General features: G+C 44.9%; 1 protein-coding gene across 4 annotated transcripts in view; it reads left to right on the top strand.

Moving 5' to 3' along the window:
- The window catches only part of SLC8A3 (solute carrier family 8 member A3), a 482,177-nt gene that overhangs the window by 129,778 nt on the left and 326,936 nt on the right, over window positions 1-25,463 (top strand). For all 4 annotated transcript variants that reach the window (XM_086937188.1, XM_086937186.1, XM_086937187.1 and 1 more), the window contains exon 2: window positions 13,483-15,309. In XM_086937188.1, the coding sequence (XP_086793314.1) occupies window positions 13,544-15,309 (1,766 nt within the window). In that variant the 5' untranslated portion in view covers window positions 13,483-13,543. The remainder of the gene's footprint in view (window positions 1-13,482; window positions 15,310-25,463) is intronic.

Genomic DNA, 25,463 nt, shown 5'->3' with positions numbered 1-25,463 from the left:
TTGTTACCTCCAAGTTAGACTGTGCATCTGTCTCACATAAATGCCCATAAATGCCTCATCCATGAGCTCCAGTGAGTATATCATGTAGAGCTCTGTCTCTGCAAGCGGGTTGACCAAAAGTAGCATTTCAGGCCAGTCCTTAAATAAAGACACTGGTTTCCAGTAGGAAGGAGAGTGGTAGTTTACAGCCTCATGCAATGGTCCATTTCTGCTGACTTGTCTCAGGAGATACATTTCTACGCCCGACTTGTGATCAATCAATTAACAATTCTGATATGTCGAAGCGGGCCAAGCCTTTTTAGTAATGGTCCCTTTGCTCTGGATTTTCCTGTCTCTGCCACTCAAGGTAAATGTAGATGATCTCACATGATTCAAGGCACCTCTGACTTTTCTTGTTCCAGGCCCCTTGAACAAGCTTGCCTCTTATGCTACACCTGCCTCTCTCTTCTGGTGCTAAGAGGTCACAAGGTTTAATAGTGTGCTCTGTGAATTTCGGAATGTAAGGATGTTTACCACCATAACCTCTCTGGGCACTGTGGCAATGCAACAGTTACGATCAATGAACATTCCATTAAAATATCTAAAATCTAATATATGATTTGTAACTCGTTTTAAAGTGTAGCATCCTTCATCAGCTATCGGATGTGGGGGGGTTTGGAAAAGACAATTGTCACAGGTTCACAAGATTATTACAAAGCTCCTCTTGTCTTTGCTCTACCGCGTGTCATCGACACCTTGATAAATGCCACAAACAGGGATAAGTTCCCCATCATATGTTTATTGAGGTATGGGAGCAGCCCAAACCCAGCAACGTGGAAGTCGAAAATCCACCATTTAATCTGTTTTTCATTTGCCATTTTTGGGTGGCATTATGTTTTTGAGCCAGTAAAACATATTTCAGATCCTTTGAGTGTCAATGTTTGGGATAATAAATTAGCTTTAATAATTGAAAAACACAGCCCCAGAATTAGGAGAGATGCTGCTAAGCTCGGGTTGATTGATTCTGGGTTTAAAGCTGGTGTGTCCAGAAACATTCACACTGTCTGGTAACAGCCTTAATAGCTGCTTGTTTCTGTTCTTTTGCACGTGGATGGTTGTTCCTGTGCAGAAACCTTTATGCTTTTACATTGATTTTTGTTACAAGGGTTTGCTTATCCCTGGTCTTATTCCTTGGGACATTTTTACTATCTAGGGTCTTTTGAGCTCGGTTGTTGAGGATTATCCCTGTCCCGGTAATGCCAGCCGGCCAGGAGAGGCATTTATGAGAGCCAGGTGACTATAGTTAGATGCAAGACAGAGACCCAGCTGGATTGAAATCTGACAGAAGCAGAAACACCGCAGAGCTAGTGTCCGCAGTAAATCCGTTAGCGGAAGAAGAAAGACTAATGAACGGGCATGCGTGGAGGCAAAATACTACAGGCCTGATTCGCAAAAGTATATTCCGCTGTAAAAGACCTTTCCAGCTGTTGGACTTGGCCCTTTCTAAAGGGTCATATACCAACTTTTTGTCTCATTATTATTATTATTTAGAGAAATAGGGATGGAGTAGTCAGCAGTGGTGGTGGTAAACGGGAATGCTGATTCATATACAAAAAATAAATATTCGAAAATCAAAAGCCTAAAATCACGAGCAGAAACCGAAATCTGGGACAACACAACAAACTCCGGCATACAACACAACAAACTCCGACATACAACACAACAAACTCCGGCATACCACACAACAAACTCCGACATACAACACAACAAACTCCGGCATACAACACAACAAACTCCGGCATACCACACAACAAACTCCGGCATACAACACAACAAACTCCGGCATACCACACAACAAACTCCGGCATACAACACAACAAACTCCGACATACAACACAACAAACTCCGGCATACCACACAACAAACTCCGGCATACAACACAACAAACTCCGGCCTACAACACAACAAACTCCGACATACAACACAACAAACTCCGGCATACCACACAACAAACTCCGACATACAACACAACAAACTCCCGCATACAACACAACAAACTCCGGCATACAACACAACAAACTCTGGCATACAACACAACAAACTCCGACATACAACACAACAAACTCCGGCATACCACACAACAAACTCCGACATACAACACAACAAACTCCGGCATACAACACAACAAACTCCGGCATACCACACAACAAACTCCGGCATACAACACAACAAACTCTGGCATACCACACAACAAACTCCGGCATACAACACAACAAACTCCGGCATACAACACAACAAACTCCGGCATACCACACAACAAACTCCGGCATACAACACAACAAACTCCGGCATACAACACAACAAACTCCGACATACAACACAACAAACTCCGGCATACAACACAACAAACTCCGGCATACCACACAACAAACTCCGGCATACAACACAACAAACTCCGGCATACCACACAACAAACTCCGGCATACAACACAACAAACTCCGACATACAACACAACAAACTCCGGCATACCACACAACAAACTCCGGCATACAACACAACAAACTCCGGCATACCACACAACAAACTCTGGCATACAACACAACAAACTCCGGCATACCACACAACAAACTCCGGCATACAACACAACAAACTCCGACATACAACACAACAAACTCCGGCATACCACACAACAAACTCCGGCATACAACACAACAAACTCCGGCATACAACACAACAAACTCCGACATACAACACAACAAACTCCGGCATACCACACAACAAACTCCGACATACAACACAACAAACTCCCGCATACAACACAACAAACTCCGGCATACCACACAACAAACTCCGGCATACAACACAACAAACTCCGGCATACCACACAACAAACTCCGGCATACAACACAACAAACTCTGGCATACCACACAACAAACTCCGGCATACCACACAACAAACTCCGGCATACAACACAACAAACTCCGGCATACAACACAACAAACTCTGGCATACCACACAACAAACTTCGGCATACAACACAACAAACTCCAGCACACACCACCACAAATTCCAGCACAGGCAGCAGCCATGCTGAGGCATAGGGTAAGTAGTAACAAACAACAATTTCCCAACAGGAAATGTCGTTTTTTCTTACTAAAGCACAGTGTACGGGCAGTTGAAGTCTAGGGAGTGGACCTGGCCTGGTCAGCACGGCACAGGCTCAGATCACTGCCAGGCCACCACAGATGAGTGTTGGTGTCACACAGCACTCAGGGGTTGCTGCCTGTAGGATTGTGTACAGCATTCTAGTGGTCGAGGGGTGGAGTCGTGGGAGGAGTAGGAAAGGGAGGAGCACGGGACAGGAACTGGGGGCAGTTAGAGTAAGGATGGGCAAGTGAGAGGACGTAATAAAAGGTATTGCTCATGTCCTACCTGTGTCCGGTGTTTTCATTGCAGGGACAACACAACAACTGGCGACGAGGGTGGGATCCAGCGCGCTGTGCCCCCGCGCCGATCCTTGAAGCTGTGTGACCCTGTTCCCGGGAGGCGGGACTGTGCAACCGCCGTCGTGACAATACGCCGCGAGAAAACAACACGGCGGAGCCTCAGCCGACGGAAACGCTTCTGGGACCGAAGCTCCGTGGCTTGGAAGCTGTGTGGAGTGCACCTGTGCGAGCATGGTCGTGCGCTGAAGAGCGGTGCCCGCAAGCGCGAGTACGCGCTGAGGTCTGGGTGTCCACCCGTGACCTGAAGAATCTGCTGCCTGAAGCCGGTAATTAAATACCCCATATGCGTGAGGGTTAAGGATGCGGTAGCGGCGTCGGGAGCCGTCACCGGTCCTACCTGATGTGAGGAGGTCCTGGCCGAGCGGCGACTAAGGAGAGCGGAGGCCCCAGCATCCCATAGGGACCTCACATGCCCGGTGAGTGCTTGAAGCCTTGCCGGTGACTAAACTTCAAGTGAGGGAGCCAAATCTTGTGAGAAACGAAGTGTGACGGCCATTTTGAAGTCAGGCACTGGCTCCCATTCCCTATCAAGGACATAGGGCGGCCATCTTAGAGTCAGGCGATTGTGAAATTCTATAACAAACACGAGCGAACTTCAAAATAATAAGCACAAGCAAGTGCAAATTTCAGACGTTACAAGCATAAGCCAATGCAAACCCTAAATACAACAAACATGAGCAAATGCAAGTTGTGACGTAAACAAGCATAAGCAAATGCAAGCTTTAATTATAAACAAACGCAGATAAATGCAAACTCCAAATGCAAACAAGCCCGAGCAAATGCAAGTTCTGAAATAAAGAAACACAACAAGTAAGCCAGTACAGATCTCGAATACAAAAAAACACAAGCAAATGCAAATCCTGAATGCAACAAGCAAATGCAGATCCCGAACGTAACAAGCACGGGCAAAAGGCAAGTCCCAAAGTAAATTTTCAGCACCGCATGAAGATAAATGATTAACAGTAAAAGAAACTAAGAAAAGAAATGATCTAGAAGCAGGAGTAAACAAATAGCAAAGAAGCCTTCTCTCATCAACTAAGTGACTGGATAACCTGCACTAGTCTGGAACGAAACACAAGAATAAGATGTCAACGTTGCCACGTATCATTGCGGAAGCGCCACCGACCACCTGCAGCTAGCATGCAACACTAAAGAAAGCGGGAATTCGCTGAGCCATGAGTCACGCATGATGCAGCTGAGTGGTGATTAGTTCGAACTCAGGAATTCCAAGCTTAACTCACTGAAGCCTACCGAGACAGTCGTGCTAAGGGCGGACAAAATACAGTAGCCACCCGGGAGCGAATCTGCCCAAAACCAAAGGAAACGACCAGACACAGGATCTCGGACGAAGAGGGTCAGCAAATAAGACGGGAAGCAAAGTGAACAGTCCTGTGACAGTAGCATACTAAAACCTTCGTCCCTCATGGCGGCGGGAAAAGCAACACAATGGTCCAATCCCTGCATTAAAGTACCACCCCCAGTGACGCAGACCGACAGTCAGCGTTTGGGTCCCCAATGGAACAAGTGGCTGGAATCACTGGATGATTTTCTTGAAACAACCGGTGAGCGAAGAGATGGAAAACGTCTGACACTACTACTTTAGCTGGTAGGTCACGAAGGCCAACGCCTAATCAGAACATTTTCAGAAAAGAACACAGAGACCTATGGAAGACTCAAAGAGACGCTATGCGCTCATTTCAACGCAAAAGAAGACGTGGATCAAGAACGCCTCACCTTCAACGCAGCTCGACAGGAACCAGGAGAGTCATTACCAAATTTCATTATTAGGTTGCAAAGTCTGGTGAAATGCTGTCATTTCAACACATTCGTAAATGAGGAAGCAATTCGACTCCGGGTAATCGAGGGCTGTTCAAGTTCTAACACAAAGCACAAGATCCTTCGAGGGCAGTTCTCGCTACAGGAAATCATCAGGAGGGCCGAAGTTGGAAAGCGGGTCAAAGCAAGAGAAGTATCAAAAGAATTGCACCCAAATTCAAGAAACAAAGACAAAAGAAAGGAGATATCTCTCATGTCTGTGAATAAAGCCCAAGAGACAAAGAAAACCAGAAAGAGGGAGGGCGAAGGTAGACTAGAGACAAGACAGCAGGAGAGACAAAGTGACATGAAATACTCTGAGTCAACAATGCAAAAGACAGTGAAAGATGGCAAACAAAAGACTGGGATGATCCAGGATTATGACAGCCTCACTGATATAACCTCAGGGAGTTATTCAACCTCAAGAAGTAATTCAATAAACAGTACAAACCATTCTGTAGAAGCGTCAAGTGGGACAGACCACACAGATGGAACCGATGACAGCCTGCTCAACAAATATGAAGGAAAGACAAACTACAGAAGACCGGACCAGTCAAGACCGGACCAGTCATGTCAACCCTGGAAACCGGTACACAAACACACCCGAGCAACCCGCGGTTCACCAATTTTCATAGACGAGTCCGAAGAAACATCAAGCAGTGGGATACATCACACCCATGGCACAGACATTAGTGCACTCAACATGCGAGAAGAAGAAACAAACCATATGAGGGGGGGTAAGCCACTCAGACACCGAAAAGGGAGAGGCACGTGCAATCAAGACACCCCTGATATTGATAAAGCTGAGAAGAGACAATTAATGTTATTTGAGAAGGGCAGAGACCAAATACTCCAGGATCAAAGTAAAGAAGTAAACGCATGGCTGGCAAACAACCTCTCCACAGCAATAACAAATGAAAACACTTCAAGAGATGTACCCAGAGAAATGTCCCACCGATAACTCCGACTCCAGGAGCATGTCATCTAAGCATGAGCGGATTTTGCGGATTGGCAATCCGCGAATTTGCGGATTTGCAAACTCGCAATCCGCAAAATCCGCGAATTCCCGCGAATTTGCGGATTTTTTTTTTTTTTGTGTTCGCCCGTGTTTCTGCCAGTTCGCGAGGGTTTTTACAATTTCGCAATTTGCGAACTTACCTGTCGGGTCGCAAGTTTTGCGAACTTGTTGTTTCTACGTGTCCAACCTGTTTGGGACACTCTTCTTCATCACTGCCACTCTCTGTCACCACTGCCACTCTCTGACTACTCATGCCACCCTCTGGCCCACCCATGCCACCCTCTGTTTCATCACCACACCCTCTGGTTGTCCAGTGTACATTATTTTTGGCAAAGCAAAGCACACCTTCCCTGCCTCAAGTGACCTGAATTAATTTGGGGCTGATTAATGTGTCACAGAATATTTTTTTAGCTGGCACCTGCTTCCTTAGTGCGCCCTGATTAGTGATCTTTTGCACTTGCTAAGTGCTTTCATTGTTGCAAAATTAGTTACAACACCTGCCCTGCCCCAACTGACAATAATGAATTAGGGGCTGATTAATGGATTTTAACTTCCAGCCTGGCTCCTGCTTGTCTCCCTTAGCTGTAATTCAGGACCTTTGTGGCATATGTGTAACTATTCTGAGGTTCAGAGCAGGGTCACATAATAGTTGCAACTGGCAACTGAACTCTGGAGGGGCCCCTCAGGAAGCACTACAGGAAATGGCTACTAATGATGAGCCTGAACTTTTGAACCTGGTAAGTAGTTACTTTCAGTTTTGCTAAAATCGTATTTCTGCAATTTCGCACTTATTCGCGGGGCGCGAACTCACGCGAACAGTGCGAGCAGTGCGAGCAAAATCCGCTGCTCGCGGATTTGCGGATTTTTCAGGAAATTCGCAAATCTCGCGGATTGCGGATTTCCCGAAAATCCGCAAAATCCGCGAGCGGAACGGATTTTCCGCCCATGCCTAATGTCATCACAGACTACCAGCTCAAGAAGTTTACCAGTCGAGACGCTCCCAAAGGAACGTTCTCACAGGAAATCAGCAAAAGACTACTCCGATTCAGAAAGCATGTCTTTACGATCACTCGGGTCAACAGAATCAAGGTCCCGACAATGCCCGTGGCATCAATCACCTGAATGCACAATGGAATCAGAGAACGTTCCCCCCCCGTCCAAATCAACATATCTCATGCCAATGACTCTGAATATTCGATCACCCCACCATACAACACGTCATGTCAGTCACAGTCATATCAAGGCATGAATAATCTACCGTCACCCCTGAAGGGGTCAGCGAGGCTGACTCAAAGGGCTTGTAGGAAGAAAAGAGAGAAATGGGACCTTTACCTACCGGGTGGGAAATAACTATCTTGCCACTCTGCAAGGAAGGCTAAATGGGTTGGCAGAAACAAATCGTCCTCAAACAAAAAAGGGGATGAGAAAGAAACATGCACCTGCCCCGATGGTCAAAGAGTTAACCAGTCCCAAATGCGAGTGAGAGTGGGTGAGACAAACTGAGTCAGCAAATGAGTCCCAGAACCAAATCAGGACACCCCTTTCAGATAATGCCTTACTGTCTGATATGTATGACTCTGAACAGGAGGACATTACCGCCCCCGACCGGAAAAGACAAAAGGAAGTAAAGTTACATGCGGATGCTCGGAAGAGAACCAGAACACCATCCCCGTATAAAGGAGATCAAGTGTCAATCGAACAAGAGCCACAAAGGAAGACAGACTGTCGCTATTGAGCTGAGCCATCAACAGTCACCTCACAAGAAGCAACTACGATCGCATCAGAATTTGAAAGTGAGTGAATAACTCAGAAGCTGATTGGAAACTGCAACGAATCTGAGAACAAGAGGATCACGCAATGCCTCGCATTTTCAAAGATGCACTCCCGTGGTCAAGGATGCTCTTGTCAAGACAACAGAAAGACCAAACAAAGAAGTGTCTCCAATAGACTCTACCTTGCTGACGCTGAAGAGCAGACTGAGTCTGAGCCCGGAAATGGAGATGCGTCTCTATGACCCAAGTGAACGGCCCGCAGACCTGTGTGGCTGATCGAGGAACTATAAACACGTTGAAGTTAATTTATTTTGTTAAGAAAGGGGGAGATGTAGGATTGTGTACAGCAGTCTAGTGGGCGAGGGGTGGAGTTGTGGGAGGAGTAGGAAAGGGATTAGCACGGAACAGGAACTGGGGGCAGTTAGAGTAAGGATGGGCAAGTGAGAGGACGTGATAAAAGGTATTGCTCATGTCCTACCTGTGTCCGGTGTTTTCATTGCAGGGACAACACGACACTGCCAACACCAGGACTGCTGCAAATAGTCAAGTCAAGTCAAGTCAAAGAATTTATATAGCGCGCTACATACCCAGAGGGTCTCAAGGCGCTTAGGGAGGGGAAGAGGATTACTTGTCAAATATCCACGTTTTAAGTTGCTTTCTGAATGCTAGGTGGTTCTGGGTAAGGCGAAGGTAAGTGGGGAGTGAGTTCCATGTTTTAGCAGCCAGGTATGAGAAGGATCTGCCTCCCATGGTTGTCTTGTTGATGCGAGGTACAGTGGCGAGGGCTTGGCTGGAAGAACGTAGTTGGCGAAAGGGGGTGTAGAAGGACAGTCGTGAGTTGAGGCATTCTGGTCCGATGTCGTAGAGTGATTTGTGTGCGTGGGTTAGCAGTCGGAAAGTGATCCTCTTATTGACGGGTAGCCAGTGGAGGTCTTTCAGGTGACCAGAGATGTGTTCGTTACGCGGGATGTCTAATCTGATCCTGGCTGAGGCGTTTTGGATTCGTTGGAGTTTCTTCTGGAGTTTAGCGGTAGTACCTGCGTAGAGGGTGTTTCCGTAGTCCAGTCGGCTCGTGACCAGAGCATGGGTGACTGTTTTTCTGGTTTCGGTGGGGATCCAGCGAAATGTTTTTTTGAGCATGCGAAGAATGTTGAAGCAGAATGAGGATACGGCGCTGACTTGTCTGTTCATTGAAAGTGAAGAATCCAGGATAACGTCTAGGTTCCGTGCGTGGTCTGTCGGGATGGGTGCTTTTCCAAGGGCTTCCGGCCACCAAGAGTCGTCCCATGCAGAGGGGGATGTACCTAAGATGAGGACTTCAGTTTTATCTGAATTCAGTTTCAGACGGCTGTGTTTCATCCATTCGGCAACTTCTTTCATTCCTTCGTGTAGGTTAGTTTTGGCGGTGTTGGGGTCATTGGTGAGAGAAAGGATCAGTTGAGTGTCATCCGCGTAAGAGATGATGTTGAGGTTGTGTTGGCGTGCGATGGCCGTGAGGGGGCTCATGTATACGTTGAAGAGGGTGGGACTGAGTGAGGATCCTTGTGGTACGCCACAGATGACTTCAGAGGCCTCGGACTTGAATGGTGGAAGGCGGACTCTCTGGGTTCTTCCGGTGAGGAACGAGGTGATCCATTCAAGTGCTTTTCCTTGTATTCCGATGTTTCTGAGGCGTTGTAAAAGGGTGCTGTGGCAGACTGTGTCGAAGGCTGCGGAGAGGTCGAGGAGGATGAGGGCGACTGTGTCTCCATTGTCCAGTAGAGTTCGAATGTCGTCTGTTGCTGCGATGAGGGCGGTCTCAGTGCTGTGTTTTGCTCGGAAGCCAGATTGTGAGGAGTCGAGGGATTTGTTGGCTTCGAGGAAAGCGGCGAGCTGGTTGTTGACAGCTTTCTCGATGACTTTGGCCGGGAAAGGAAGGAGTGATATGGGGCGGTAATTTTTGAGTTCGGTGGGGTCCGCTGTGGGTTTTTTCAGATCCTTTCCAAACCTTCCTAACTGGGATCACCACTAGCACAGGCAGCACTGATGTCAACAGACCACCAGCAGAGCTTGCTGTTAGCACAGCACAGGCAGGAATGCAGGAGAAAACAGAGATCAGTCTGGGGCCTGGGACAAAAGGAAAAGTAATCAATGAGTCATGGCAGTGGGGCAGGCAGGGTTCAAAGAGTGGGGACACACAGAGGCATGAGAAGTGCAAGAAACAAGGGGTGGGATAGTGGTCAACATTTATACATTTGAGAAGCAGGCTAGGAAGGCGCAGAACCTGGGACGTGCTGCGGAACTGTAGGATTTACCGTGAAGCAGCGGCGGATGTTCATTGTAGAGAGTCCTCTAAGAAATCTTAGTTGCAACGATAGCGATTTTGTGCAAAATAAGCGCCATGGAAGAGCATAAGCACTTACTGCCTGTCTTGTTTCACCTGCCTGGGGAAGATGCCATCAGAGGATCTGGTGCCATGGTGGCTCCACTGAAGGCACAATACCTTTGCTGAGCCGCGGCATGCAACATGCCCTCTCTGCCACATTCTAATTGAGAACATTTTTTTCTTTTGCTCTTTTCATTTAATTCACCCATAATGACATTGACTTTTAAAGGTAAAAACATTTAGATGTCAACTTACATAAGCATAAACCCAGATTTGTTTTTATCTTATACTTGGGTGGTGGACTGGGGGGCAATTCCACATCCAACAGGAGGGTCATACAGGTCTCCTCACTAGAGCATGAATCCAAGCTAACACAGACACTCTGCAGGGGCAGTACCCGTAGCACTCCTGTGGATCCTATGCTATTAAGGGCTGAGCAGGCACCATACATGGCCGACATTGTGGGTCGGAGTTCTTTTACATAATCACTCAGGCAGTATCACCTGGCCTTAAAGAAGACTACTTACTTACATTGCGCTTATTGAGGGCTATGGTGTTTAGAGATAGCACAAAAATTCAATTTTCTATGTGTTTCAGAAAAAGTCAACTAAGGAGCACATTTTTGTACAAATAGCAATCTTACCCTCAACCAGTGCTTAATTTCAACCAGTTGTTTCCGGTGCTCAGCACCCACACTTAATTGTCAACAATAGCACCTACAACAGCCTGCCAAATGGTGGCGTTGTTTGTCTAATTTAGAGATTAGCAAACATCAGTTGTTTAACCCCTTCGGTGCGCATGACGGCCCCCGGCCGTCCTGCATCACGGTAGGTGTATACCACCCACAGGGTGAAATTGTGCGCCGCGCTGAAGGGGTTAATATTTCAATATGTATTACAAATTATTATTACCTGCCACACCAAGCCATTTCTTAGCTTTGGGGGCCTAAGATTATCTGAATTGTCACAATTGTAGGGGTGTTGTGGTTGTTAGTTGTATTGGTGCCAACCTTGGCAGTGCTTTAGGGTCAATGGGTGATGCCAGCTCCAATGGCCTCTTGACTTGGGCCCTGGTACTTATATTATTACAAATTAAGCCCTGTCCTCAACGTTCCAGTCTGGAATCTCAGCAGGAGCTCCGCCTCCTATTGTCAGGTGCAGCGCCTTCTGCCACCTTGAGGTCAATGTAGCGCCTGTGGTTGTCATGCCAAGCCAAAGAAGAAAAAAGCTCAGTAGAAATCGACAGAATTTGTAAAACCCTTGTGAGTCAGTAAAATCTATTTTCAGGAAACTTTAGAAATAAGCTCGGTGTATAATGATAATTTCCCAGAATTCCTGAAAGCTCTGGGGAAGGAGCATTCTTTCCCCCCTTCTTCATAGACTGAGGCCCCTTGCGAAACCGAGCTCGCAGAGAAGGTATCCGAATGGCATTACTTAGCAGTCCAAAGAAAATGAAGCGCCATTTTGGTCGGCGGCTTTTCATCAGACACCGGCAAGTGAGACCCAGAGTCGTGTGCATGGAAAGTCACAGGCAGTAATGAAGCCAGAAGGGCGAACAGCAGGTGCTGTTATCAGATTAAAGCAGGATTCTGTAATTGGTTGTCACCCACAGCGGGTCAGATCTAAGTGGCATGTACTTACCATGGGGGAGATCCAGGCAGTGGAACAGAACAAAACATCTCTGCATCTTATTATGCACGAGAACAGCCACACTCATTTTACACGGTGCAAATGGAACCGCAGGGTGCTTTGAAAGTAGCACCCGTTTTTCTCTTGCTGTTGAACAATTAATTCACATATATTCTAATCACTTTTTTAAATCTGGGATTTTAAAGGGAAATTCCGGTTAGAGAGTCGATTTTTACATATTTTTGTGCATGTAACTTGAAATTATATGTGCAAAAAGTTGCATCTGCTGCTAGATACAGAACTCCAAGACGAGAGGGACCAAGAACTCACAATGCACCCCAAAAACCTGCACTTTTAGGGGCGAGGGTCTACATTAGCATAGTTGGCATCTCTTAGCCCAGGGTCAGATGACTACCCAAGCACTAATTTGCATCTCACAGTGAAGACCCAAAAACACATTTGACACAGGTTTGGAGGGCTGGCCTTGTGCCGCCACGCCCCCTTTTGGAACACAACCATTGAAAAAAAAAACGTCACCCCAAACCACATGACGCCTTACTCAGCGGGACCAGGACCTGGAGAAGGCCCCCCTCACCGAGTACTCCAGGGAAACCCGTGCTTGAAATGGGCAGATACTGGGTGTTGCACCAGAAGTGGCGGCAGCGGTGGCATTGCCGGTATGGTGAACCACAAAGTTGTAGTTATTTCAATTACTGGCAACACTGTTTCTCACATGCACTTCGCTCCTCAATGTACACTTCAGGAGTGCAATGAGTGGCAAAAGGCCTTAAATGCTCCCATTTTTAGAAAGTGTCGAGAAAAATGTGTCTTTAGATGGAAAGATACTTTATATGTTAAAAAGTGGAAGGAGGAACTTACAAGTCATAGGTGTCAGAGTTTCTGCTCATCGGTCCACACCTGCTCAGAATACTCACGAAAGAAGGCCCTTCCTGAGGAAACATAGTGGCCAGTGTCTCCAATCAGATGATCTTTTAAAACATAACCTTGTCCTTCCCTGAACATTGACTGACAGGTTAAGAGTGAAGCATCTTCACCCAAAAACACCCATTTTGGTTAGAGGTAACATATGCTGTCTACATAACATGACCAATTGACTTTGAAACTTTGCCTGACTTAAGAGGGATGTGAACTTTTAGCTACACCGTATGGCTATGTAGTGAGAAATTGCACCTAGTTTTGTACTGAGGTTGCTGCAAAGTTCTTGAATTATTTTTGCATCTAAAAAGTTCATGAGTCAAGGATCCGAAGAGTATGTGCTAATAGCGATGCGTTCGAATCCCACTACATTCACACCTACAAGTATACAGATCATTTATATCTTAGTTCTTTCACTTATGTATTCTGTTTTGTCTAACAACTTTTTTTTTCTTTTCTAGATTCTTGTCCCGGCTACAACAACCATTGCAGCTACGGAAAGCGTGAAGAATACGCCTTTGTATGGCGTGGTTACGGTTGCACTCCCTTCCACTGGCCTTTCTCCACTTTGGCCTGGTTACATTTGTACTGTTTTTACAAGGTCTGTGCGTAGATGCTGGTGCAACTGGGGAGCAGCAAAGCACAGAACCAAACAGCACATGTACAGGAACGGACGAATGCAAACCAGGCGTCATTTTGCCAATATGGTACCCCGAGAATCCGTCGCTGGGGGACAAAATTGCAAGGGTGATTGTTTACTTTGTGGCCATGATATACATGTTCCTTGGAGTGTCAATTATTGCAGACCGTTTCATGGCATCGATAGAGGTCATCACATCGCAGGAGAGAGAGATCACAATGAAAAAACCAAATGGAGAGACAACTACAACAACTATCCGGGTCTGGAACGAAACGGTATCCAACCTGACTTTAATGGCTCTGGGATCTTCTGCTCCAGAGATTCTTCTGTCATTGATTGAAGTGTGTGGCCATGGGTTTGTGGCTGGAGATTTGGGACCTTCCACCATTGTTGGCAGTGCAGCTTTTAATATGTTCATCATTCTGGCAATCTGTGTTTATGTCATTCCTGATGGGGAAGCCAGGAAGATCAAACACCTGAGGGTCTTCTTTGTGACAGCGGCGTGGAGCATTTTTGCCTATATATGGTTGTACATGATTCTGGCAGTCTTCTCACCAGGGGTGGTCCAGGTTTGGGAAGGCTTACTGACCCTTTTCTTTTTCCCAGTTTGTGTTTTCCTGGCCTGGGTAGCAGACAGGCGGTTACTTTTTTACAAGTACATGCACAAAAAGTACAGAACTGACAAACACAGAGGGATAATGATAGAGACGGAAGGTGAACATCCCAAAGGCATTGAGATGGATGGTAAAATGATGAATTCACACTTTCTAGATGGCAGTCTTGTAAATATGGAAGGGAAAGAGGTGGATGAGTCTCGCAGAGAAATGATTCGGATTTTGAAGGACCTAAAGCAAAAACATCCTGAAAAAGACTTGGACCAGCTTGTAGAAATGGCAAACTATTATGCGTTATCACACCAACAAAAGAGCAGAGCTTTCTACCGTATCCAGGCTACAAGAATGATGACTGGAGCAGGCAATATCTTAAAAAAGCACGCAGCTGAGCAAGCAAAGAAGAGCTTGAGTTTGCACGAAGTGCAGACCGATCAACCTGAAGAATTTGTGTCAAAGATCTTTTTTGATCCTTGCTCTTACCAATGCCTGGAAAACTGTGGTGCTGTCGTGTTAACTGTGGTTCGCAAAGGTGGTGATATTTCCAAAACAGTTTACGTGGACTACAAAACTGAGGATGGCTCTGCCAATGCAGGGGCAGATTATGAGTTCACGGAAGGGATGTTGGTCTTCAAAGCGGGGGAAACTCAAAAGGAGTTCTCTGTGGGCGTCATTGATGATGATATCTTTGAAGAGGATGAACATTTCTTTGTGCGACTTAATAATGTGCGCGTAGCCGAGGCAAACGACAGGTTGGATCACAACAACCTTCATCATCCCAAAGCCATTTTGGTCTCCCCCTGTGTTGCCACAGTGACTATCTTGGACGATGACCATGCCGGCATCTTCACCTTTGAGTGCGATGTCGTCCATGCAAGTGAAAGCATTGGTGTGATGGAAGTCAAGGTTTTGCGGACATCAGGGGCACGTGGCACAGTTATTGTCCCCTTTAGGACAGTAGAAGGGACAGCGAAAGGTGGCGGGGAAGACTATGAAGACACGTATGGAGAACTGGAGTTCAAGAACGATGAAACTCTGTAAGTAAAAATCCTCAATTCTTAATGTATTGATGTAAATATTTCTCATTGGCATGTAAAGGTTGGTTTTATCACATCTTTAATACCAGGCAAGTCTCTTTTGTTTCTTTCCTCCTACTCTCCTTCATGCTTTTCCTCCTCCCTTCTCCCATCAGCAGCCCTTCAGCACGACAAACCTCAAAAGAACAAAAAACAAACTAGCATGACTTTTTCTGCAATACATAGCATTTGGACCTCACAGATTTGAAAATAACTCCTGGCTTTGTCTTGGGTGTTGACATATTTTCCATCACCAATTTTTCTATATTGTTTGCATCGGGAAACTTGTTATTTTAATACATATGAAGGAAAGTTTGTGAGGTGAAGGGACACCGGTAAATAGCGGCAAGGCATGGTGTGGTACTGGCCAGTTGTGGTAGTTCCTCCCATTGCAGTAATACCACATGCGTTCCCCTTCTGCACTGCAAAACTCAGACCTTATGGCATTTTCTATTAACAAATGACGACGGGTTTCACCTGCCTAACTTTATGCAGGTCTATGAGCAGTATTTTTTTCACAAATCTAATTGCAATTAGGGTCCAATGGAGATTAGCAGCCCTGTGGGAAGGGAGTCTACATTTCTAAAATTGTCATGGTATATCGTGACCATAAACTAAATAAAAAGATATCGTTTTACTGTTATGATATAGTTTCAACATTATACGCCCTGAAGATAGAAACCTGTATTTCACAGTTACAGCCTTTTGACCATCAGTGTCTTGTTGACGCGTCACGTGCATCCTTTTCGTTACAGTGACCAGGGGTTAAAAGGTCATGCATTGGCCTCTCCGCCGGATACCGTTATCTCTGTGATAGGGTCTACTTCCGGTAAGGTCTCTGCTTAGCAAGTCCAGCTAGTTAGTTCTTATTCGGTGCATAGACATTCATTTATGATTAAACAGTTTAGGGAACGTTTCGGAAATCTAATATTTATCAGTCAGACACAGTCAGTCACATGATTTATTCTTCTACTAGACAGCCGTCATGGGCTTTAATGACATAAATGTGACCTCCTAATATATTTTGAAGGCAATTGAGTTACTACCACCCCTACGTTTAGCTGCTTTAAATAAATGTTTAAAATATGTATACAGCTGTTTTAAATTAACAAAAATCCACGAAAATGTAAATGGCAACACACACAGGACAAGAACAGTTAAGACTGCCACACGTGAATAATGTATTAAAATGTGTATTAACTATTTGTTCTAACATAAGCAATAACATTACTCCACGGATTCTTTTTTAAACACATTCAAGCTGTTGGAAATGTTTTCTATGGGAGTCGAGAGTAAGAGCAGGCAGGAAATGGTAAAAGTTAGGAAAACAGGTGAAGAGTCCAAGGCCATAGAGTGGCAAGAGTTCATTAGGTCAACAATGCAACAGTAGGACTCAGAACCTAACGCGCGTCACCACAGGGACACTCTGGAATCCCTGTGGACTTAGATTGCGGGGGATTCAGGATTGCATAAGGAGAGCTTGATGTGCATCTTTTCATTGGAAGTCCCAACAAGGGGGCTTCCAGAGAACAGTGCCACCATCGGTCCCAAAACCAAATCAAACAACGTCGAACACAGGCGCGTTCTAGGATTCCAATCACTGGTCATTCTTGCAGGCACACGAGTCGCTAAGTAGAACTGTTTTTCTTTTCGCTTTGAAACCGAGACCATATATATGTACATAATGGTTTCTGTATTATTTCCGGTTCCGGGAGGCTGACATCTTCTATAACCTTCGAACCTGCACTGTCTCCTCAAGCTTTGTTCTTACACGTCCTTCTGCCTGTTTATTAACCTGATCACCCTGGATGAGACGCGGACTCCCCTTATTTCGGTGGCAAAGCTTTATTACTGTGAGTAGGCCACCACTCTAGCTATGCCTCATTATATTACACTGCCTCCGTACTTGCTCGGTGTGCCCAAATACTGAAGCATACGGCATGTGCATTACCAGTTGTGCACCTATCGAACCCTGAGGAAAGCAAAAAAAAAAGCCTGCTGTAGCATAATACGCATACAAATAAATGCCTGCTGTTGTTCAAGACAATTAAAAAAAAAAGTGTATGCTATGCACGCATGACATGAACAGGGCACTTTTTAGATGTAAAATAGACAATCATCCATTCAAAAGAAGGCGGAAGGATACAACCAAACAGCCAATGGAATTATGGTGAGACGGCAATACTCCTATGGGTTGATCCAGGATGTGTCTGACAATGCCTCAGACCAGTGGCGGATGGTTCCTGAGCCAAGCAAGCAAATAGCTGAAGGTGCAGCCCCGCATTCTGTTAGAGAATGTTAGTTTGTAGATTTATATAGCACAGCTTATCACCCCTGAGGGTATCCATATTTAAAATAGAATACATTTAGTATGAGTGGCCCAAGCACCCTGTTACATTCCTACTGAGATTGGTGCAGGGGACGGTACCAAGAGCTTACATAAGACCACCTTGGTTTAGAAGGAGAGGTTTTTCATGCAATCCCCATGATCATGTTACCAAATGCCAGGCGCAGACCGAAGATGAGCGTCAATGCCACGTTAGTCGTTTTGGTGCTTCTGTGCTTGTCGTGACCCGAATGAGTTTTTCACAGGCCATGCAGGGCACAGAGGGTGGCACCACCATTCCACTTTTCTGCACGGCACATAGGATGACAGTCCTGGTTCTTCTGTAATCAAATGAACACCATGAGCTCTTAGAAGTAGGTAGAATCAAATCTTACAAAGAGCCCCTCTGAACTATTCTCAACCATTAGTAATTACTCTGTGCCATATTTCAGTCTATTCATTTTATTTTATTTATTTGAAAGTTTTATACAGCGCGAGCCAGACCCTTCAACCTGTCACTCAAGGCAGGGGCCAACCATGTTGTTGTTGTTGTTATTGTTAATTTGCATTTTATTTTCAAATCACTCTTGGAATCGTCCCAAACGGACAGTCCAATGTGAATTCCAAAACCACGTCCTTTTGGGGATGCTACGCCTGCTGCCGCGCCTCTTTGGAAAGGGCTGGCTGGGTTGCTGCACTCGCTTCTAAGTTGCTCATCCGTTTGTTACAGATCCAGCACAGTATATGAAATTATTGGGGGCATTTTAGAGTACAAGATTAGGGTCTTGCACTTTGGACAACTAATCTGGCACTCATCTCGTGGCAGTGTCCCTGGAACGCTTCCCATTGGTGTTGAGGTGGAGTCGCTCACCGTCATTTATAGGTTGTGAGGTACAAAGGTGCCATGGGCTCAAATGCAAGCAAGAAAAGAGTCCCACCCATTACAGGCTGAGCAGCAAAAGACAATCCTACCTGGGTGTTGTGCCCTCACACCTCTGGGCGCTGGTGCCACTGTACCTGTGCACTTATGTTAGCTACGCCCCTGTTTATAGAATCAGTCGCACTCCTTCTGTTAAGGTGACTCCTATACAAAACCTCTGTTAGTGCTTGCCAAGAAACAAAAATAACCTTAAAAAGGAACTCTTAATTTGTCCGAGGCACCGCACACTTTGTACTCATGCTAACTCAAATCAAACTAATGCACAGAGGACAGAGTGTGTTGCACCACCAATAAATATCTGTTTAAAGAATGAAACAGCCTTGCACATTTAATTTGAGGTCTTTCTTGGCAGTAGTGAGAGTGCACAGATCTCCCCGGAGCCCATGTGTGTTGTTGGGATGCCCTTCAAGGGACTTGCTAACAGGAAACAGAGCCAAAATGCATACATTCTCTTCCATCTCAGTTGAGGCGACGCCTCATTGCCAGTTCTGGCAAGCAAGGCTAGAGTGCTTATCTTGAAAAGGAGCCCATTTATAATGGATATCCCCGCTGAATAGCAATTATATGCTGTATTGCAAGGGATGCCTTTAGGAGCAGTGCAAATAAACACAAAGATAAATTGAGGAATTATAATTAAATAGTGACATTATTTATTGTAATGGGGTAAATTATTCTAGATGTAGGTCTTTGCACAATATCTTCAAACAGCTGACTTTATGTGAATGTACATCCCTCTTCGATAATAGGAAAGTTGCTTATACATGACCTGTTATACAACTAACCATCAACCATCCATAGACACCTTAAAGAAAATACAAAATACAAAAATAAACAAGCTAAAAGTGGTGAACCCACAACCCTCAAACATCGAAAAGTTAGAGGAGGACCCTGAAGTGCAGTCAAACTTTCCAGCCCCAATGTTAACTTGTTTATCAAAGAAACTTGAAGGCATTATCAGTCTATGACATCACAAAGAGTTAGTGCAATGGGAACACAGCAGCTGACAGCATCACGTGAACATGTAAACAAGCAAAATCAATGCCAATTAATTTAATTAGTAATCAACAAATGGGTCCATGTAGATATACGTTTTTGAGCGGGTGAGCTGTTTGGGGATTTGCTCATTGACACGGAGAAAAATTAAGAATTTGGATTCGTCTGAAAACAAAACTCAGCCATCATTTTGAGGCTGACAGATAATACAGGAACCCTCTGGATTTGGATGTGAAGCAGCAGTAATGATATTCTGGACTGGAAAGCAAGAGGGGGAAGGGAAGAAGAGAATAAATTGAATATCAGTGGCATTATTAGTTGTCCACTCTTAATATATTTTCGAATTAAAGTTCTCTATTTTCATTTGTAGTCAGAAATGACTTTTTAATGAAGCTTTCTGTGCCTGCAGCTGCGTGCACTAACACCTGTTAGGGGTAGTGAGGTTATTAACACCCTTGTGGTCCCCTATGAAACAAGCATTTGCAATGCAATCGGTCTCGCCTTTGGGACCTTATATGTATTTAGCTATGCAACACAATCGTCTGGGTACTGAAACATCTACTGTTCTTTAACATGGAGGTAAAATAAGCACTAAACTGTGTGACACGCCAAGTATGGGAACGCATGGAGAGAAATATTGCCTTTCAGCAGGAAATGGTACAGTCCAAAGCTCTGTTTTTAATATGAAATCAGGGCCTTGGTGGTCATATCACTGAAAATACAAGATTTGAAATAAATATTATTGTCTACGGGTGCTTGTGGAAGATAATTTCTATGGACTGGAATCTAGAGAATGCTAAAGTGATTCTGGTATTTTACTGACCTCTGCTGGTTGTTTTCCATCAAGAAAGTTAAATAGCGGCAGTTGCCAGAAAAAGGAAAAAAGAAAGTCTCAGCAGAAAGCAATTCTGGCATTTTACTCACCTCTGCTGGTCGTTTTCTATCAAGACAGTTAAAAAGAGGCAGTTGAATAGAAAACAATTCCCTAAGGGGAAGCAGACAAGTCCTAGAGCTGATCTCCAAAGCCCCCATAGTACATACACATATAAGTATATAATAAGTATATACTAAAGTATATACAAAAGGTCTCGAATGCTCAACCTAAAAAGGGTCAGACTGCAGTGCAAGGATCCTCTGAGAGTCCATGCACAGCAAGGCGTATTCAGAGTCACAGAGTGGGCCACAGTGGGTTCCCTTTGCCACAAGACATGATTTGACCCTCATCTCACATAGGGATTTAGCATGGTGACTCGTGAATGGCAATTACAATCAGTTTATAAAAGAAAAAGCTTCTTAACCCCTTCAGTGCTCATGACGAGCCCAGGCTCGTCATGCAGCACGACGCTCATGTGCTCATGACGAGCCTGGGCTCGTCATGAGCCGTGGAACGCTCACACGCGGGGCTAATTCCCCCGCTGTGCTGAGCGTTCCATTGCGCGGGCGGGTTCATGACGAGCCCAGGCTCGTCATGAGCACACAAGCACCGTGCTGCATGACGAGCCTGGGCTCGTCATGAGCACAGCGGCGCCGTGCGCGGCCCCCCTCCCCCCCGCACCGCGGGGAAATTAGCCCCGCAGTGAAGGGGTTAATTAAAAAGAAAAACACAAACTGGAGTCTACAGGTCAACTTTCACTATTCACGCCTCGCCTTCTCATACACGAGGCTTCATAGACTGCCCTTAAAAAACAAAAGAAGTAAAGACCTCTGTTGACCAAACGACCCTGAGAGCTGGGATCCAGGGACCTGTACATGCAGCCATCATAATGCACAACCTCCACTCTCAGGGGAGAATAATTAGCACTAACGTCATAAAATAAAAAAACATTGGCAAAGCCAATAGGGTCGGGCTTGCATTTGAATCCGAAGTAATACTTTTAAAAATGCCTGTGCAGTGAATAAATAAAACAAAAAGTATTGTTTCCTTTAAACAGTGCATCTAGCAGATAACAATTTAATCTGTGATGATTCAGAGTTCCTATGAGATATAAAATAGTACCTCATGCATTGCAGTGCAACCACTCCACAGGTTGCAGAATGATACATCAAGTAGCTAATAGCATGAGGAGAGAGGGAAGTGCGCACGCAGAACTTCTGCCATATTCTCTGACTCGTGCATCTGCACTTTGCAACCTTTTCCGGGTGATTATTTTTCTCTCAGCGTTATGCTTTGTGAATTGGCTACATCAGTCCTAGGCACATGAAAATCCCCGGGTAAAAATTGGCAAAGTCAAAAGCCCTGGCTGCCAACTTTTGTCTTTGCCAATGTTTATAAATGGCTTTAAAAAAACTGTACAAGAGTCCGTTTTCTGTGTGTAAGTACACAATGTTCAAGAGCAGAATGGGTGGGCTGACTCTAGGCCCCATACTGTATGCTGTGGTGAGTGGAACAAAAATTTGAATGACACACTAACAGACCAATGAATGAAGAGAATTGACCGAAAGCCACTATAAGAAAATATATTAAAATAGTAGGGAGTGTTTGACAGAAAGGGGACATGTGGCGGGGTACTTGAGATATGTCAGATGGGGAACACTGCTGAGTACATAGTACTTCTTGAAAGGGAGAGGTAAGAGACATTGAGCCAAGACGGCTGCCTATTTTGAAAGTTTTGTTTCGCAACTAAAAATGTATTCAGAAGAAAAATACTTTATAACTGACCTTTAGAACATCAGCCCCACTTCCTATTGATATGGGAATTAGTTGTTTCTCTACATAATGATGTCATATGTGATGTACTCAGTTCTGTCCTAGATAATGACTTTTGTGACTTCAAGAGTGAAGTCATTGGCTAAGCATTGAGCACAAGGTCGGACTTCCAATTTCCCATTGGACTGCAGGCTAGGGGGTCGCGTTCAAACGAGCTGGAGGGCTATGATGACCCAACCATGAGAGCCCTATGACCAGAGCCCTGTGGCCTTTTCGAATCTCTGCCTTCTGCAGTGTAGGGCTGGTTTAAACATTTTTTCCAAGGGATATTTTTGTTTCCTGTCTGCCCTGCTTGAAAGGGGGAAGTTAAAAGGATGTTGCACCTTAAGGTTCATATTTCCTGTATGATAGATATTTATATATTCGACACTCATGGGATACAATAAACATGCACATCTTGCACAAAGGACTTAATCTCAAGACAGTGTTTCATTTTGCAAACAAGTGTGTACAACAAAGACCCAACGTGGATTTAATAAATATGCTGATACACAAAGCAAAGCCTTCACTGTAAACATCACGGTCCTGCTGATGGGCTCTGGTAGATTGTTTGTCTGTCTTCTGAAGGAGGGAATGGTCAAAGTTTGCTTTCTTCGATAAGGGATGATCAGTATTTTGATGTAAAGGTGACATAGCTTCAAACGAGTTGGGCTTCACTGGAGGGGATCCAAGGGACCTGGGAAAGAAGAGTTAACACCAACCCTGTCAGCTCATACAAAATTGTGCTTTTTATATTTAATATTTCAGCATTCATCGTGGACATTTAATAAAAATCTTTCTCATTTACTTTAAGGCATTTTCTCACCAATGTATATCCCTAACCCACATGAGGTGGATTCCCACTGCATTAACTGGATGTTTTGATCTACAGTAAAAAATACATAGGCTTCGATTAAGAGGTGGCCAGTTTGAAGTGTGACTGTAGTGCTTTCAGGGGGTTGTACCTGGAAGGGTGAGAACAAAGCGGGTGGAAGTGGGAAGCAGAGGATGGGGATGGAGTGAGAGGATGGCAGAGGCTGTGGGCTGACAGGGTGGAGTGTTCTGTGCGCCTCTCAGGGGAGCTAGGAGAAGCTAGGGAACAAAGCCCGGCTGCACTTGCAGACCGAGCCTCATGTAAATTTTCTGGCCAGATTTTCCAGATGGTAAAATCAGGTCCAAAGTTCCAGTACCTGAGAAATCCTGGTGCTTGGGCCCTGGGCTGGTCATAATTGATTGTAGCCATATCCCGCAGGGAATACTGCTACGCCCAACTTATAACAAGGCCTAACTTGCGGAGATTTAGTTGAAGTTGGCACACCCAGGCCCCTCCCCTTTTCTGACATCTTGAGCCATTTTCACAACCTTTATTTAATATGATGTAAAGGTTACATGGAGAATCTTAATAGCGAAGCATTTATCACACTCTACAGGGAAAACGTGTCTCGTCTCCATCCTGTGAAGATACATCTTGGAAGATCCCACAATAACATTAAAAAGGTGCTGAGAGTAGTTGTAACCAGGGCACTGTCATGTTGTGTAAACAACTCCCTAGAAAGTTGATCTATTCAATATTATACGTGGAAAGGGAAATCCTGGTTGAAATTGCAAGGCCCTAGAGATCTCGATCTATCACTAGCTAAAGAGTCCAAGTAGGGACATGTCCTTTAATCTCTAACAGGCATATTTGAGCTTTTATCTGCCTCCTGCACTTCAGTTCACTACTTTTCAAGGTACCACCGCTACTACCAAAACATACAGAAACATGTCCTTTCAAAGTCAGCTCTCCAGCACTCATGTTTTGCATATACGTTGTTCGATTTTGTCATTTGCTGTTTTTTTTGTCATTAATGTATGTTGCCTCTTTACTTTTTCGTCTGAGCTGGGTGGTTTGCTATTGCGCTTATTTTTACAATTTTATTTCATCTTCCTCTTGGGTATGTTTTTGTTCTGATGTCTTTGGAATCCTGGAGACGTAGGGACAATTTCCACCTTTGAGTCCAGGTCCATTGGCTGAGATAAGCAGTCTTAAACCTTCAAAATAAAGAAAGTTAGTCAAACTAAGAGGGATCTAGAAAAGTTTGAATTATAAGCACACAGTTTTATTTTGAAATTATCAATGCTAATGAGTCTAATTTAGATATTGACACTAATATAAAAAATGTCGTTTCACAGCGATCTAAATTCAACAACTACGCAATTACCGCCAGCATAATGGCAGTCACCATTTTATGTCTCACAGAAAAAAGGGCCACGGGTCTCGACTTGAAGGAGGCTGTTTTAACTGTCTGAATGTACTCTACCATGCAAAAACTGGGGTTTCCCTTTTCAGGATGGTTCCCCTCACACATCAGAGGTGTCATGCCTCATCATAGGAGTGCCTCCTCACGTGATAGACCAAGTCTTCACGTGGGCTACAACCCCCTCTCTACGAGGGAGGAGCTCAGGGATGTTTTTTTTGAGACGGGCAGGATGTACTAAACCCCTATGTAAGGCTGGCGTGTGTGTAACATACAAGTCACTGCAGGTGTCAGCGGCGAGTGTTAAACTTGCTGGGTCATCTTGGAGGACGGCACAGCCGTAAGTGTGTTCTTAGCATGATTTCAGAATACGCAATGGTTTTTGAATGCTACAAACCCCTTTTAAGATGGCCAGTTAACTTGCAATATTTGAGCTTACGCCAGATGACAAAGAGCCCAAAATGTAAGTGAGCAGGAGTGTTCTCAAGGTGCCAGAAAGAGGGCTTGTGGGGACCAGTTGCCTGTTTAACCAACCATTCGCATTTTAACAAAAAAATTACAGCAATTATCCTGTCTCTGTTTGGCAGAGCCCATCATTACCCCCTCATCTACATCCTCCTCGTCCCAGTGCTAACATGTGGACTGGGATAATGAGGATTCCGAAACGGGGTAATGAAGATTACTGGTAAGTAATGAGGAAATTGCCAACAATCTCTGTAAAACCCGAACCAAGTGACATGCTCGCCATTCTCATCCACACTCTCGTTAAGTGTCTACCTCTGGTAGCCACTGTGATCATTTCCATTTTACTTACAGTTTTATCTCTGGAAGTCTTAGGGCTGATCCCTTTAGTAGATGAGTGGATGAGGCCAAAATTGGTCTGTGGTTGCTTGTCTTCCCTTCTTGAGGTGTTGTCGCTAGTCAGTCTGGCAT

Source organism: Lissotriton vulgaris, chromosome 9 (genome assembly GCF_964263255.1).
Source record: "Lissotriton vulgaris chromosome 9, aLisVul1.2, whole genome shotgun sequence".
Classification (NCBI taxonomy): Eukaryota; Metazoa; Chordata; class Amphibia; order Caudata; family Salamandridae; genus Lissotriton; species Lissotriton vulgaris.
The sequence above is the reverse complement of the archived record's forward strand: the minus strand, read 5'-3'. Positions and strand labels throughout refer to the sequence as shown.